Source organism: Anomaloglossus baeobatrachus, chromosome 4 (genome assembly GCF_048569485.1).
Source record: "Anomaloglossus baeobatrachus isolate aAnoBae1 chromosome 4, aAnoBae1.hap1, whole genome shotgun sequence".
In the NCBI taxonomy this organism is placed as follows: Eukaryota; Metazoa; Chordata; class Amphibia; order Anura; family Aromobatidae; genus Anomaloglossus; species Anomaloglossus baeobatrachus.
Window position 1 is genome coordinate 613,819,434 of NC_134356.1, and position 17,981 is coordinate 613,837,414.

General features: G+C 44.9%; 1 protein-coding gene across 4 annotated transcripts in view; it reads right to left on the reverse strand.

The window, feature by feature from the left end:
- TMEM150A (transmembrane protein 150A) overlaps nt 1–17,981 on the reverse strand; it is a 50,800-nt gene that overhangs the window by 18,531 nt on the left and 14,288 nt on the right. For 3 of the 4 annotated variants that reach the window (XM_075346234.1, XM_075346233.1, XM_075346235.1), the window contains exons 3-8: nt 13,181–13,228; nt 12,697–12,783; nt 12,539–12,606; nt 12,183–12,310; nt 9,667–9,844; nt 433–8,230 (exon numbers count right to left, since the gene is read on the reverse strand). In XM_075346234.1, coding sequence (XP_075202349.1) covers nt 7,989–8,230; nt 9,667–9,844; nt 12,183–12,310; nt 12,539–12,606; nt 12,697–12,783; nt 13,181–13,228 — 751 coding nt within the window. In that variant the 3' untranslated portion in view covers nt 433–7,988. Of the gene's footprint in view, nt 1–432; nt 8,231–9,666; nt 9,845–12,182; nt 12,311–12,538; nt 12,607–12,696; nt 12,784–13,180; nt 13,229–17,981 lie in introns of those variants that run through there. The other variant, XM_075346237.1, reaches the window with a different exon arrangement.

Here is a 17,981-nt window from a genome sequence, read left to right on the forward strand (position 1 = left end):
GTTTTGAGGGGGGAGGAGGGTTCGGACGAATGCCCCGACAGGACCAGCGAACGTAGCTAAAAACGCAATGTAAAAGCGGCCTAAGAAGCCATAGCAGTGCATTATCTCCCAATGTGAGCTGGCCTTGCAGTTTTCGTTGAGGACATACAGCAGCGTTTCCACCCATGCGCATTTTACCTTTTGCATTGCAAAGCATGATATTCGCCCGAAACCTGCTGCTCCATTCAAAGTCTATGGCACTGATGAAGATCGGTATAGTCACTCTGTCAATAAATGGAGCGACGGAGGGCACGTGTGACTTGTCCACTTAACTCAACTCCTCCTGATGTTGGAGAACCACCAGTGGAGCCCTCAAAATCCAACAAACCTGACATCTGATGCCAGGACCTCACCAGAGATAATGGACCACAGAAGAGTTGATAAAATTCCACCTTTATTAACAATAGAAAAAGCTATCCTGCGACACACGAGGCTCCGAGCCTGTTAGAGCAGCATGTAGACCGGTGTGGATCCCCCGGGATAGCGGAGAGGACAGGAATCCTGCAGGACGAGATGTCCTGTACGTGTCAAGTGGCAGTGAGGAAGTTTGTAAGAGTTTCGGACAGGAAGGGGCAACTTCCCACCCGGCCGAAGCAGCAACAGTCACTTTCCAGGAACAGATCTTTCTGAACAAAGCCGTACACAAAGAAGATTTAAGGCTTGTGGAGACCGACCTTGAAGTGGAGGCTGGAACAGAACATTGACTTTGTCCTGGTCAAGTTTTGCACTGCGACACCTAGTGGCAGATCTGGTGTACTGGTTTTTTTTTTTTCTTTCTTTTTTTTTTATTGCCAAATACTCTATTTGTGAATAATATGGTGTCACCCTGCATACACAATTCTAACATGTAACAAAGAAAAGTCCACATGTCATACGTATAAAAAAGAAAAAGTCAAGAAAATATGGAAATTGTGAGGTATCGAGATTTGCATCAGTTCTACCAGAGGCCTGCAAAGCTACACAATACTCAATGTAATTATGACCTGCGTACAAACATGTGGTAACCACTACCATCATTACTATCCATCAGAAGCCCACATATTTCATCTACTTTTTTCTTTAAAAAGGTCATTACTGTGTGTCAGGGAACCCAGGACACCCTCACAGCAATTCCTCCTACTCCTACACCTGCACCATTGAATGTGGTCTCAGTAGGGAAAGACGAAGAATAGCAATGAGCGAGCATTACCATGCTCAGTACTAGTGATGAGCGGGCACTACTATGCTCGAGGGCTCAGTACTAGTGATGAGAGAGCAATACCATGCTCGGGTGCTCAGTACTAGTGATGAGAGAGCACTACCATGCTCGGGTGCTCAGTACTAGTGATGAGCAGGCACTACCATGCTCGGGTGCTCAGTACTAGTGATGAGTGAGCAATACCATGCTCGAGGGCTCAGTACTAGTGATGAGCGGGCACTACTATGCTCGGGTGCTCAGTACTAGCGATGAGCGAGCACTACCATGCTTAGTACTAGTGATGAGCGGGCACTACAATGCTTAGTACTAGTGATGAGCGAGCACTACCATACTCTGGGACTCAGTACTAACAATGAGCAAGCACTACCATGCTCGGGGACTCAGTATTAGCGATGAGCGAGCACTACCATGCTCGGGTGCTCAGTACTAGTGATGAGCGGGCACTACTATGCTCGAGGGCTCAGTACTAGTGATGAGCGGGCACTACTATGCTCGGGTGCTCAGTACTAGTGATGAGCAGTCACTACTATGCATAATGAGCAGGCATTACCATGCTCAGTACTAGTGATGAGCAGGCACTACCATGCTCGGGTGCTCAGTACTAGTGATGAGCGAGCAATACAATGCTCAGGTGCTCAGTACTAGTGATGAGCGAGCACTACTATGCTTGGGGGCTCAGTACTAGCGATGAGTGAGCAATACCATGCTCGGGTGCTCAATACTAGTGGTGAGTGCTCGGTCCTAGTAGTGAGCGAGCACTACCATGATTGGAGGCTCCGTACTAGTGGTGAGCGGGCACTACCATGCTCGGGTGCTTGGTACTAGTGGTGAGCGGGCACTACCATGCTCGGGTGCTCAGTACTAGTGGTGAGCGAGCACTACTATAATTGGAGGCTCCGTACTAGTGGTGAGCGGGCACTACCATGCTCAGTATTTGCAACGAGCAGTCAGACGCTCAGATGGGCACGACTTGAGCAAAGAATATACTGGAAGTGCATGGGGAACTCAAGCATTTTTTCGGAAAATCTTCATGGTAGTGCTCGCTCATCACTAGCGAAGAATAATCCACTGCCAACAGTTCAGGTAGTGGCTTATTTCTTGGGAGAAAGGAGGATTGGGCATGTGGAATTTAACATGTCCTATTCTTTTGTTCTCCTAACACCTGCTTTTAGGACAGAATTGAGACATCCCAATAGACATTAAGGGAATCATCCAGTGCCATAATGATGCAAGAATGCTGATTAAAATAATACCTTAAGTTGACAAATCTGAGGCTTGATTTCTGAATAATCCTTGTTATAACCTTCAGAAATTATGTAATTTGTGCATGGGCTTGAGCATCAGGCAGGATTTTTTCTTTATTTACAGACAGCGGTAATGGCGGCGTGTGGGTATTGCTATTGTGACATTGTCTTCAATAAAATGATGCTGGAACAAGAGCCCATGCGCGTACCGCTATCTCTGGCATCATTTTACTGAGGCCACCGGCGCATGCACTGATGAAAAAAAGAAATTCAATCTGCGCATGCGCGGCTGCCGCTCACAGTCGTCTCCACAGTGTCCTGAGTAAAATGGTGCCAGAGATAGAAGTACACGCATTTGCTGATTCTGGGCGCCATTTTATTGAAGACAACGTCACAATAGCAATGCACACGCGCCAAAACTTTAAATAAAAAAAAGGAGGCAAGGCAGGAGGAGGAATGATAACAAAGGACCCACAAACTCTCGCTGCTCAGGCCACCGCACCAAGGGTGTAATTTCTGAAAGTTTGATCAAGGAGTATTCTGCAATCACGCCGCGGATATCTCAATTAAAGGTATCATTTTAATTAGCATTCTAGCACCATTGTGGCTTTGCCTCTAGTTCATAGGGCAACAACCTGCTGGTTGGTTTCCTTTTAAAGTGAACCTGTCAGGTCCAAGATGCACCCAGCACCACGAGCAGTTCTGGGTGTATATTGCTAATCCCTGCCTAATTGTCCCTGTATCTAGTAGCATAGATAAAGAGATCTTTAGAAAAAGTATTTCTAAAGATGTGGGTGTATTAACATGCTAATAGGGGCGACTAGCCAAGGGAACTAACACCCAGAGGACTAGTCCCTCACTCATTAGCATACCATATAAGATCTTTAGAAATACTTTTTCTAAAGATCTCTTTATCTATGCTACTAGATACAGGGACAGTAAAGGCCCAGTCACACACAACGACTTACCAGCGAGCCCGAAAACGATGCAACCCGATAGGGATCGCAGGTAAGCGCTGGTGAGATGTCACACAGTCAGACCTTACCAACGATGCAGTAGCGACCTGTATAACTATCAGCAGTCACTGTGACCCTGTCACACAGTGTCAAACACAGAGATGCGTCCTGCTCAGCAGGACATCACCTTTGAAGAACATGGCCTGGACCATTCGGCAACGACTAGAGATCTCATAGCAGGGGCCTGATCGCTGGTAGGTGTCACACATAACAAGATCGCTAACGGGATCGCTACTGCGTCACAGAAACCGTGACTCAGCTGCGATCTCGTTATGTGTGACGGCACCTTTAGGCAGGGATTAGCAATATACACCAGAACTGCTCATGGCTCTGGCTGCATATTACACCTGACAGGTTCCCTTTAAAGGATCAGAATACTCCACTGGAATCAGTGAGTTTTGGCTGACATTTATCTACTGTGCATGGCCACCTAAATTGTATCCCCATCTTAAAGGGGCTATTCCCAAAACAGTAAATCATCCTCAATCCAAAGGATAGTGGGTGCCTTAAGCGGGCTTTACACACTGCGATATCGGGTCCCGATATCGCTAGTGTGGGTACCCGCCCCCATCTGTTGCGCGACACGGGCAAATCGCTGCCCGTGCCGCACAACATCGCCCAGACCCGTCACACATACTTAACTGCCCGGCGACGTCGCTGTGACCGGCGAACCGCCTCCTTTCTAAGGGGGTGGTCCGTGTGGCGTCACAGCAGCGTCACTGAACCGCCGCCCAATAGCAGCGGAGGGGCGGAGATGAGCGGGACGTAACATCCCGCCCACCTCCTTCCTTCCGCATTGCGGCTGGGAGGCAGGTAAGGAGAGCTTCCTCGTTCCTGCGGTGTCACACGGAGCGATGTGTGCTGCCGCAGGAACGAGGAACAACTTTGTTACTGTTGCAGTAACGATAATCGAAAATGGACCCCCATGTCACCGATGAGCGATTTTGCACGTTAATGCAACGATGCAAAATCGCTCATCGGTGTCACACGCAACAACATCGCTAATGCGGCCGGATGTGCATGACAAATTCCGTGACCCCAACGAGTTCGCATTCGCGATGCCGTAGCGTGTAAAGCCCCCTTTACTGATCGCTGGGGCTCTGATCACTTGGGTGCAATATATTTAATAGCATTTATATAATTCCCAAGGTAGAAAGTCACCTCATATCCATATGATAGTGGATAACTTACAGGGCGATTGCTAGGATCTGGGCTCTGCAACCTGGTGGGTAACTGGACCTTGCACAGGCCTGTAGAATAAAGCAGAGGTGCTCAACATCCCCTCCATTCACTGTGTATGGGACTGCCAGAAATAGAGGAGCGCTGCACTCATCTGTCTGTCATAAAATGAATGGAGCGGAGGTGGAGTGTGCGCACCTTCCCTTCAATCGAGACTGCGCTCTGCAGAGTCCGGCTCCCACGTTCTAGAGCCCTGTTCTTGAGATTGATGGGGGTCCCAGCAATCAGTAAGCCATCCTCCATTATATGGATAGCTGATCTCTTACTACATTGAGAATTAGGTATAAACACTGTTAAAATAGGGTTACATACAAAAGATATTTCAGTGTGGCACCATGAATTCAATACTACTGTCCTACAAGCCTTTTAATGGAGGAGCGTTGGCTCTCCCGACATGCCTGTATCAGTGAATAATTAGACTAGCACATCTGGGGCATCCTGGCGTAAAATTGTGTTATTCTTCCTGGATAAGTATATAGTTAGACATGGTGCTACCAATTACCTTGTCAAAGAAGCCAGTCCATGCACACAGAGTATCAGACTGTGGGCCACACCGTATTGACAAGTCAAATGGCAATACCTGGTTTCCAGGAGGAATAACAGAGGAACATAATAACAAAGTGTTAAGAAAAGGTACCCCAACATTGTGATTTGATAGGAAATCTAAGTAAAATAGACATGATGGTGGAGCTGACTGGTCCCTTATTAAAGGGATCCTGTCACCAAGCTTTTCCCTTATGAGCTGTGGCCACCCCCAGTGAGCTCTTATATACAGCATTCCAGAATACTGTATATAAGAGCCAAGGCCGCTCTGTATGTTATAAAAAAACACCTTTATATTACTCACCTAGGGGGCGATCCGGTCCGATGGGTGTTGCTGCTCGGTACGGCACCTCCTCCATCTTGTGCGATCTCCGTCTTACTGCCCGCCCAGCCCCGTGTGGATGACGCGTCCTATGTCATCCACACAGAGACCTCCATTGCGCTCCTATATATGGGCACCTTAATCTGCCCGGTTGAGAGCAGATCAAAGTATTGTAGTGCGCATGCGCGGACGGTTTTTGGCCTTTTCTCACGCCTGCGCATTACAGTACATTGCTCTGCCCTCAGCAGGACAGATCAATGTGCACCTGCGCAGAACCACAATGGAGGACTCTTGGTGAATGACGTAGGACGCGTCCTGCACATGGGGCTTGGCAAGAGGATGGTGATGGACTGAGAGCAGCAACGCCCATCAAACCGGACTACCTCCTAGGTGAGTATAATAAAGGGGCTTTATACATTCTACACAGTGGCCTGGGCTCTTATATACAGTATTCTGGAATCTAATATATAAAACTGAATGTGTGTGTGTATGTCTGGGATTGGCATCTGCACCGTCGCAGCTACAGCCACAAAATTTTGCACACTCACACGTCTGGACCCCGAGAGCGTCATAGGCTATGTTTTGAGGGGAAATTTTAACCACCGCGCTTTACAGTTATTCGCCAAAAAACCTGCCTCCATTAAAGCGAATGGAGCTTGGAGCCACAGTGCAGCCAGAACTTCAGAAGAATGCGCAGCCACGCCCTTATATGGAATGTTGGCGTGTCACAATGCAGCCAGGGAAAGAGACAGACAGGGAAAGTGACAGACAGACAGGGAAAGAGGCAGACATAGACAGGGTAAGAGACAGACACAAAGAGACAGACAAAGAGATAGACTGACAGGGAAAGAGACAGATAGGGAAAGAGAGGGAAAGAGAGAGACAGGTTAAGATGCAGACACAGACGGGTAAAGAGACAGACACAGGGAAACAGACAGACAGGGAAAGAGAGACAGGTTAAGAGACAGACACAGACAGGTAAAGAGACAGACACAGACAGGTAAAGATACAGACACAGACAGACAGGGAAAGAGAAGGAAAGAGACAGACAGGGTAAGAGACAGACAAAGACAGGTAAAGAGAGAGACAAAGAGACAGACACAGGGAAAGAGACAGAGGGAAAGAGACAGACAGGGAAAGAGAGGGAAAGAGAAAGACAGTGAAAGAGAGGGACAGAGACAGACAGGGAAAGAGACAGACAGCGAAAGTGACAGAGATAGATAGACTGACAGGGAAAGAGATTGAGACAGACGGAGAAAGAGACAGACAGACAAAGAGATAGAGAGAGAGAGAGAGAGAGACAGAGAGATATATACAGAGGGGGAGACAGGCAGAGAATGGGAGAGAAAAAGAGAGACAGTTACTATCTCGGGCAGCGGATATTGTGTGTAGAATAAATTTTTGTTAATACATTCTATTTTGTTAACAACAGTTATTAACCCTGGCAAAGCCGGGTAGTACAGCTAGTGCTGTATATAAGAGCTCACTGGTGGTGGCCGCAGCTTATAAGGGAAAACCTGGTGACAGCTTCCCTTTAAAGGAGGTATTCTGACCATAAATAGTGACAATACACAGGATATTTCCCTATAGTGTAAGGGAATTGTGGAAACAGTCAGTCAAGCATTATTTTCTACGGCATCACCTTATTGCAGACACTTTTGGCTGGCCTAAAAAGCAAACGGGAACGTAGAAAGCCTGCCATGAGGGAACCCCACTTATCAAGACATATTATGGACCCATTTAAAGTAACCCGGCACTTAAAAAGGGACATCTACGAAATGCCCATTAAGAGATAATATATTAGGCACTAAATGGGCTGACTACACCTCCTACCCCAAAGCGCGAGTTCCTAGGACTGTTCCCAATTACGCCCTATGTGCACCCCTTCCGTGAGCCCACTATGAGCGCCTTGTCAGCGCCCTCGCCTTTACCCCCGTCCTGTAGGTCGCACGTTTACGGCTGCTTCAATCTACATGATAAAGTAACATATGATCGTATGGAAAATTCCTTCTGAATCCGCAGAATACGACAGCATTATAAAATACAGGTTTAGCAGTTTCCACATATTGTACTGTAAAATACTCTCGCATGGAAAATAATAATAATAATAATAATAGAAAAGTACAAGTGAATACAAAAAAACAAAAAAATAAGTCCCCCAAAAAAAGTGTTAGACGTGACAATGTACATGAAAAAAGTGAGACTTTGTGAATACTTTTTTTTTTTTTCTGCCAGTCAAGACGGCCTCAGGCCTATCCCGGCTGTAAAAAGAAAAAGAGTTAAAATTGGCTTTACATTTCTTTAGATATTTGGTAAAAATAAAAAGTCTTAAAAATAATCCTGAGTGTTGGGACTGGTAAGGTCAGCGGCCCATTACCACATTGTTCTCAGATCATGGCAATCCGCTCAGGATTACAGTTGAGGTGGGTGGATGTGCTGCTGCTTCCCGGTGACTTACAACTGCGCGCCGCCGCGCTCTGCAGAGCCGCCATAATTGTGTCCGTCGAGACTGAACCAAACTCGTAAGCAAAGGTTCCATAAAAGACCAATATGTCCAGGACGAAGACCCACTCGCAGATTGCGGCCAGATGTTGAAGGAGGAAGCTTTCATGGATGAAGAAAACGCCACCTGGGTAAAAAGTTAAGGGTAATATACACGGACACACAAACTGTCCTCTCTGGTATTGGCAGAACAATCGAAAAATTCACAAATTTGGAAAAGTATTTTTTTTTACATTTAATTACTAATCCCTCTTTGCAAAAATATGAATCATTACTTTATTTTGCTTCCTTTCCTATCAAACAGCATGCTGAAAGTCCTGTTTTAACTGCTTAGTTCATATTCTTTTACAAGCTGCTTTGAACTGCTGCTCAAACACTATTTACAAACACTCTCCCTTGGTGAGCTTCTCTGCTAGTGTTTGAGCACAGTTTCTAGCTACAGCAGCAGTTCAAAACAGCTTCTAACTACCCTGTTTTCCCAAAAATAAGACCTACCCTGAAAAGAAGCCCTACTAGGATATTTTGGGCTTTTTGGAGTATGCTTAAAATATAAGCCCTACTCCTAAAATTAGCCTTAGTTGCGTTTCCACAAGGAAGTGTCCAAAGAGCTAAAAAATGAAAGAATACAGTAGGACTCTTAATCAATAAAAGCAGACATCCTCAAAAATAGAAAGACACCCCCCCCAAAAAAAATAATAATAAATAAATAAATAAAAAAAAAAATCACACTCAACAAACTCTAAACAATTACACGTGCATATGGTGGATGGGCTCTCACACAGAGATCTGCATCGTTGTCAAGTCCCTCGCCATTCCAGCTGTATTGCACTGCAGCTGTCACAAACAAACCGGTGATACTGCTTCCAGTCACCAGGGGGAGACATATGTGGTAAGGCTATGTGCGCACGTTTCGTACTGTCCTGCAGAAATTTCTGCAGCGATTTGAACAGCACACGTGCGCTTCAAATCGCTGCAGAAACAGTCCGTAATGAAGAAAAAAAAAAAAGCCGATTCCATGTGCTCTGACTGCAGCCCCTCCCATAGACAGAGCGGGCGCTGCATGCAGAGCGCAGGAAAGAAGTGACATGTCACTTCTTAGAACGCGCGCTTCGGGCAGCAGCCGAAGCGCTGCGCTTGAAGACGCCACGTGCGCACGGCTCCTGCATAATCTTCATAGAGATTAGGATTGAGACTGCTTCTGCCAGTGGGGGAGGGGTGGAAGAGGGAAAATGATGTATGCTGCCAGGAGCAGAGGATGGACGGAGGGAAAATGCTTCTGCCAGTGGTGGAGAAGTGGAAAGAAGGAATATGATGCTGATCGTATTGGTAGAAAGGGGAACAAAGCTAAAACATGGCAGAGAGCTGATGCCAAAGGTGGAAGGTGGTAAGAGAAAGTGCTGCACAGGGGTATTTGGCTGGGGACTCAGCAGTGCTCAGCACAAAATCTCCATGGATTCCCCGAGGAGACCCATGGAGAAGAATGTTGAGAAGCCCTGGTCTAAGCACAGGGCAGCACACCCATTACCCATACACACATTTTTTTTCCTCCATATGTAAGGATACTCAGGACAAGTGATATTAAGGCCACAGTGGTCAGGCTGACACGCAGATGTCCTACCCAGTAGTCTAGAGCACTAGCAGCCAGATGGTAAGTGAGGATGCAGTTAAGACATACAAACAGCAGCCCGGCTGGGAACGCCACTCCTGCGCCAATGTAATGTAAGGACTTGGCATAATCCACCTGCCAGGAACAATGACAAATTAGATTACCCAAAGTATCCACACCTTAGACACCCTGTATATGAAAAAATATGAAGAAGGTCACAAGTTATACTGGTTTTTCACCTTAATTTTATATTTTTGTGCAGTGCTGAGCCTCCATGTTATCAGCATAATCCTATTTCAGGTTTTACTGGATGCAAGGATATACATACACTGGCTGCTAGGGAAGAATTACCCGAGTACCACATACAATAGACTGGGAATCATAGTCTACACATATAAAAATGCGTCAAAGCTAAAATCTTGCATTAAAAAGTTTTTTTTATTTTTTCCAAAAAGATTTATTCAGCAAGATTATAAATACATCATGTTAAATAACATATAAATCACATATAGGTTTAAACAAGAGGGAATCCTGACAAGAAACACTAAGGTCCAATACTAACCATGGGAAGATTATAATATCCTATGACACTCATAAGAAGAAGGCCTCACATAGGTTACCATCATTCAAGACATATAGTCCACATATCCAAGACATAATTACCATGTGGGCGTTCAGAGTGTCAAATAGGAATTAAGGTGCATACTGCTATGGAGGCAGGGGAATTACAACAATTATTGCAATAGCAAAGTACAAAGTGAAACCTGGTTATCCCCTAACACAAGATGCAGCAATGCAACATATCACATATTTTACCCATGTTCAGGTGGATGCCAGCGTGGAGAACGTGCCCCGACGCGCACGTTTCGTTAGCTTCCTCGGGGGGCCGTGGTGTGATCACACCACGGCCCCCCGAGGAAGCTAACGAAACGTGCGCCCACATGGTAATTATGTCTTGGATATGTGGACTATATGTCTTGAATGATGGTAACCTATGTGAGGCCTTCTTCTTATGAGTGTCATAGGATATTATAATCTTCCCATGGTTAGTATTGGACCTTAGTGTTTCTTGTCAGGATTCCCTCTTGTTTAAACCTATATGTGATTTATATGTTATTTAACATGATGTATTTATAATCTTGCTGAATAAATCTTTTTGGAAAAAATAAAAAAAACTTTTTAATGCAAGATTTTAGCTTTGACGCATTTTTATATGTGTAGACTATGATTCCCAGTCTTTCTCTGGTTTAATATTGTCGCAACTTGGGTTTAGTCGTTTGGATTAAGCAATGATTCTACATTTTGTCCTTTTTTGTTATATTTATACAATAGACTGTAGTGGCTAGAATGTGTATCCTACATGATGGACATGGTGCTGACAAAAAAAAGGTTTTATTTCAGAAATATCTGCAAGTAAAGTTCCAGCAATGCACTGCTATTTGATTGACAGGTGCAACAGGAAGGGAATATGTTGGTCAGGTCTTGATCTCTTTTCCCGCCCCTGTCTGCTTGCCTGGACTTCCTCCCCGTATCATTAATTGCGGTGCAAGCATACAAGCAGGGGCGGGAATAGATAGCAAGAACCGATCCACATATTCCCTTCCTGTTGCACCTGTCAATCAAATAGCAGTGCACTGCTTAAACTTTATTTGCACATATTTCTGAAATAAAACATCCAATCTCTGAACAAAAGCTATGCTTACATTCAGCATCCTAATGCCAGTATAGAACTGGCTTTACTTTAAATATGAAAATCCTGCTGGTTGGTCCCCTTTAAGATGTTGGCAAAGAATAGCAACAACAGAAACGTTTTGTCAAGTGTATGGGGACAGGTTCAGGGCCAGTTATCACCTTTCCTTCTAAACCATGCATTTTAAATGTTTGTTTCCTTTTGGGACTGATGGGGTTAATGCACTTTCTTTTGCAGCAACAGACTGGTTCAGCTGGCGGCAGTTAAGCAATTGCCAGCCGGGATATAGGCCCTCTGCTTCCTAGACTTGTTGCTGGTTATTCATTCAGCTGGAGCTAGCCATGGAGCAGAGTGGACGTGTCTTACTACTGCTGCTATTCTGTGATATTTGTAAGTGCTTTCTTCTACCTCCTTGTTTGTTGTGCCCTTACCCTTATTCTTTGGTCATCCCCTGGTGCAGGTTATTGGTATGTATTGGTTTTGGTTTACCCCCATCTGTTTCTGTGTTGGTGGATTGTTGGGCCCCATCCGGGTCAATCCTCTGGGTGGTGGGGACTTAGTTGTTAGGGCCTGGACAGGAGGCAGGGCTACATTGGAGGCTCGACCCTGACAACCTCAAAGTCTACTGTCGGGTTAAGGGACAGCACAGGGTCCCCAGACTTAGGGTCTGTCTAGAACCCCAGATTCCATCTATACTTCCTATTACATGTTTACACGAAAGTCGAAAATAATACAGTATGTGATAGAACAGACAGAAAGCCATACAAACAATTAACGACTTACCTGAAAGTTTCCCACTACGACTAGTCCTGCCGCGTTGGTGCAGCCGGAGATCAGAGCAACAGTGTTCAGCCAGGAGTTGTGACTGAGCTCGATAACCTGACTGTATCTCAGCAAACAGATGATCACCACTGAGAGAGAGGAGAGTCAGGGAGGAGGGAGGGACAGAGGACATGGGAGCAGGGGATGAACGGGAAGAATCATGCTTGGGTAGAAAATGGTAATGGGATGGGTGGGGGGGGTGATAAGTGTGGTGGGAGAAGGGATAGGGGAATTGATGTCAGTGTGGGTAGAAGGGAAGGACGATGGTGGAAAATGTGGACAGTAAAGATACATGAAGCTTCTTGGAAATCACTCACCCATAAAAGCTCCGACATTTCCGATCAGACTGAAGAGACAGCTCTCAGGTGGGTACGTCCCACACTTACTGGTTGGACAAGAAAGAAAAAAAAGGATTGTCAGTAAAACAATTAAACTTATACGAGAATGGAAAACTTCTAGCAGGCCTACAAGTCACCTGATGAGGGGGACATCATCCAGGGTGCAGCAAGTCTTGGGTGTCCCCTGCTTAGCATTGTCATCGGAACACGTCACGTTGTACGTCCTGTGGAGGGGCCCATTACATAAGGAAACATTGCTTTACCTAGATCATGATACTAAAGCAAACTTGGCCAGTTCCTAAGCCTATGTCATGGAAACTAAAAGTAAGAATATTCCCATGACTTAGCCCAAGATATTATACAGAGCCTCATCATATGTCGTAGGAAATGGACTAAATCAGGCACTTTCTAATCACCCACCCCCTAAGACGTAGTGCCCATGTTTCCAGGTCTTGATGCACATTAGTTGGGTCACATGTCGACTTTTGTGTATACTCATCCTTATCTCACCAAGAAGAGGGCTTTACACCGAGTATAATAATTGTATATATGACTCTGCGGCCTCGGCTATTGAGGTCAATAAGTAAACATTGGAAAAAGAGTGTAGTTAGTGTTTTATACCAGTTCTCGACAGGACACACGTGATGGTTCATTACAGCCATTGCGTACCTGGAGGAAGAAGACCAAATGCCAGCGTTACTAGAAGTCCATCAACATTCATTGGGGCACAAGTCACATCTTCAACTTAGCACTAACAGGGGTTATCCGGCTCCACACACTTCTGCATTGGGAGATGAGGGGGCCTGTGACGAAATATCTGCCGGCAGTTATGTGATTGGCAGGTATCACGTACCAATCCTATTCAGTTCAGGTGAGGTACACGATACCTGGTGATATCTGCCGACTCACATGCACATCTGTAGGAGTGACATCACTAGGCCAATGGTCATCCAAAAATTAAAAAAAACACACTCACATATTGGACGCCCATCATTCATCTGTACTTCTATCACCGCCCCCCAATGTCTGTTGGCATCTACACCTGGCTGTGAGAGACGTCCGGTGACCACTGCAGCCAATCAGCCCCTACTGATTGGCTGAAATGGTCATCTGATATCCCCAGCCAGAGAACAGGTGGGAGACCAGTGGTGGACACTGGCAGTAGTAAAGATAAATATAATCATTTGTTAAAACACCTTGGATCCATTTTTCAATTATTTTGAAAAACTTAAATTTGGACAACCCAAAGCAAAGTTTTACATGTTACTAACCAAAATACGGGGCACATCTATATAATTCAATATCAAGATATTTCCTCCAAATGCAGAGCAGTTCTCTGTCCTGGCTGCAGAATTTGATGGAAGGGTTTCCTGAGAGGGAGACCTCATTCTATTACGAGGAGCTGCTGATAAGTCTTTGGCTTTACCCAGAGAGAAACGACAAAGGATGATGAAACTTTACATTTATTCCACATATTCTCCACTAATGGCAACACACTTCGGTATTCCAAGTTCTGTAAGCCTAGCAAAAAGAAGGATTTCGGTTGTGCCTCAAACCAGGCATCCGTAGCAGCCACGGCATCAGAAACTGTGGGAAATTTGGTACCCTTGAGGTGTTTCTTCAGGTTTGGAAACAGATGATAGTCGAAGGAAGCTAGATCTGGTGAATAAGGTGGGTGGTCAACCAGCTGGAAGCCCAGCTCTGCCAGTTTTGCCATGGTCACTTGTGCAGCGTAAACGGTGATTCCTTTTGGACAGCTTGCTGCGCCTTTTGGTCTTCAGAGCTGCCTTCAATTGGTCCAAAAGTTCAATGTAATACCTTGTATTGATGGTGGAACCCTTTTGAAGGTAGTCCTCTAGCAGCACGCCCTCCTTATCCCAGAACACGGACGCCATCACCTTAGTGGATGATTTTTACACCCTGAACATCTTTGGACGAAGAGAACCACTGTGCCTCCACTCTTTTGACTGCTCCCTGTTTTCAGGGTCAGACAAATAAATCCAGGTCTCATCCATAGTGACCAGTCGATCCAGGAAGTTCTTATCATTATGGAAACACTGCCAAATGGACCGTGAAGTTTTCACTCGCATGCTTCTGATCTGTTGTCAAACATTTGGGGACTCACTTTGGAGATAGCTTCCTCAAGTCCAAATGTTCATGGATAATGACACAAACACGTTCACAGGAAATCCCCATGATGTCTGCTATTGCTATAGCTGAAATTTGTCGATTCTCCAGTATGAGGTTGTGCACAGCATCGATGATCTCCAGAACAACCACTCTCGGTCGTCCAGGACATTCCTCATCATTGGTGCTGAAGTGGCCAGTTTCAAATTTGGCTAGTTTCTAGTTAAACTAGGCTAGTTTATTAGTTTCTGTGTCGAGACTCCTAACAGAGGCTCCACGGACTTTTTTGATTTGCATATTTTCCAGGGGGCAATGCACCTAGGATTTAACTGTGTTGAGCGCCTTCGTTGGCTGCCGACAGTGTTTTCTCTGGCTGGTCTCCCCGAGATCAGTGATTGTTTTGTCTTGTTGGTCTACTAGGCATTGCTCCCACCTGGCCAGAATCCTACTCCACACTGATGAGGGGCAATACCCTGAAACAGCTGTCTGTGGATGGATACCTGGCCTTGGTATTTCCCTTGTCATATCTTTAAACTTGTCAAAGAGTTGGATATTGACTAAAAGGATCACTTAATATGGTGGTTATGGTGGTCTCCTAAAAAGAGCCACTCCTTGGCTAGGTCCTTCCCGGAGGGATATCTGGCTAGTTTCTGTGTCGAGACTCCTAATAGAGGCTCCACGGACTTTTTTGAATTGCTATAGCTGAAATTCATCGATTCTCCAGTATGAGGTTGTGCACAGCATCGACGATCTCCAGAACAACCACCACTCTCTGTCATCCAGGACGTTCCTCATCATTGGTGCTGAAGTGGCTCGTTTTAAATTTGGCAACCCAATTCTTAACTGTGGAATATGAAGGGCATTGATCCCCCAATGTCTGCGACACATCACTATGAATATCCTTTGCGGACTTTCCTTGCAGAAACAAGAATTTTATCACTCCTCTGCTCTCAGTTGCTGTGAATATCGCATTAGACTCCGCCATTTTATTTTCCCGCGTGCGTAGAACACTGTTGCCATAAGCAACAAACACAAAATTTTGAAAACATATATTAGACACATAAGGCTTTCATGTGATGTAACACTCGTTACCATAGAAACAAAAAAAGATCACAAAGCAAAAGACTTATCAGCAGCCCCTCGTACATCTACTGTATATGTACTACCAGGGGACAAAGGCACGAGACATCAATCAGGGGGTCCGGAGAGGAACTTTAATGCTGTTTACTTCTGGAGCGCCCTTTCTTCAGAAATCACTTATCTTGTCTGACCATACTGTATACAGCTCAGTAGCTCACTTATTAATAAACAGAATTATCTCTTCACACCCACATCCTCTCTACTATATCTGCTTACACAGTCCCTGTCCCATCTCCACTGCTCCCTATGCATCTGCATTGACCACAGCCCTTATAGAACCCCCAGTAATATGTTCCCGTGTTTTCAGCCAATTAGTATCAAAGTTTTTCCAACATTCGACATGTATTGTGCAGCCATGGATGGTCCATAAGTATCTTTGCAGAGAGCCATGCACAGCCGCAGCCAACTCTACAATCATACTGCACTTAGCTATGTAATCCTAAGGGTACGTGCTCTCAGGGTTCACAGCTTTCTGGACATAGCATGCTTCAGCTGCATCCAAAACGTTGCGAAGTACAGTACAAGCATAGTGAATGGGTTTTCTAGAAATCCCATGCTCAATGTGCGTGTGCGGTCTGCAGCAAAAACTGACCTGCAGTGCGGCTTTCCTGAGCCGCAGCATGTCAATTCTTTGCTGTGGAGTCACAAGCGTCCTCCCTTGGGAGAACACAAGCGAGAGACCGCAGCGCCCCGAACCCTGATCGTGGGCACAAGCAGCTGCGGTCTCCTGCGGAGGAGACTCAAGGCCCCGCAGGACAGGACCCACCGCATCCAAGAGGCAGCGGGTCCTGATTATGGGCATGTACCCTAAACCTCCTCATCTCTCCTGATCGGTTGGGGTTTCCAAGGTGGTCCCACTACTTGTCAAATTTATAGCCTGTTCTGTGGATATGCAATAAATTACTAACATGGGAACACTTTTATCTCAGTTTTCTAACCTTTTTAAGAAACAGGTTGTCTCGTGGAATCATCCCCTGTGTATCTGCCATATTAGATCATATCGACATCACAGAGGGGGCTCCATACTCCATGGACTCAGCACAGAGAGCCTCTCTATGAGCGGCCACCGTTATGGCAATCTGAACTAGCCTTTTTTTCAATGTATCTTTATTTATTTGATTGCAAAACAAGCAACAGAGACATAAAGCACTAAATGTATCAAAACTGAAAATAGAAAAGTAACAAGACATCATTAATATAAGCTGCTAGAGAACTAGAGCTATATTGACGATTAAAGTCAGTATTCATTCCAAAACAATAGTAGCAGTTATACACTAATAAAACTGAACATAAAATTCCTGGGGAATACCAATCAAATAGAGAATCAAAAGCACTACAAAAGGAGAAAAAAAAAGGAAAAAGGGCAAAAGAAAAGAAAAAAAAAGAATAAGGAAGAAAGAGTGAGCGAGAAAGCGAAAGAAAGGAGGAAAAAAAAATAGAAAGAAAGAGAGAAAATGTGCAATACTAACCAAATAGAAAATCAAAAGCACTAGAAAGGAGAAAAGAAAAGGAAAAAGAGAAAAAGAAAAGAAAAAAATAAGAATAAGGAAGAAAGAATGAGCGAGAAAGAGAAAGAAAAAGGGAAAGAAAGGAAGAAATAGGAAGAAAGAGAGAAAATGTGCAATACCAACCAAATAGAAAATCAAAAGCACTAGAAGGAAAAAAAAGGAAAAAGAAAAGGAAAAAAAAAAGAATAAGAAAACAAAGGAAGAGAGAGCAAGCAAAAAAGAGAAAGAAAAAGCAAGACAGACAAAGGAAAGAGTGTAAGAAAGAAAAAGGGAGAGAGAGAGAGAGAGAGAGAGAGAGAAAGAGAATAAACAGAGATCTCGAGGGAAGGATGGTGGGGTGTGGGGGTATTAAATCCAGTCAGAGATGACCCAGCCTTAATATTATAGCCATTAATTTTGACTTGTCATGGCTCCTTCAGGATAGGTCAGAGGGCAATCAGCTGATCAAAGCAGTTGGCTACGTTTTGGATGTGGTTTTATATTATAACTAGCTGTACTACCCGGCTTCGCTCGGGTTAATAACTGTTGTTAACAAAATAGAATGTATTAACATTCCCTGGATAGATTGTATAAATAGAATGTATTAACGCCCGGGATAGTAACTGTCTCTCTGTTTCTCTCCCATTCTCTGTCTGTCTCCCCCTCTG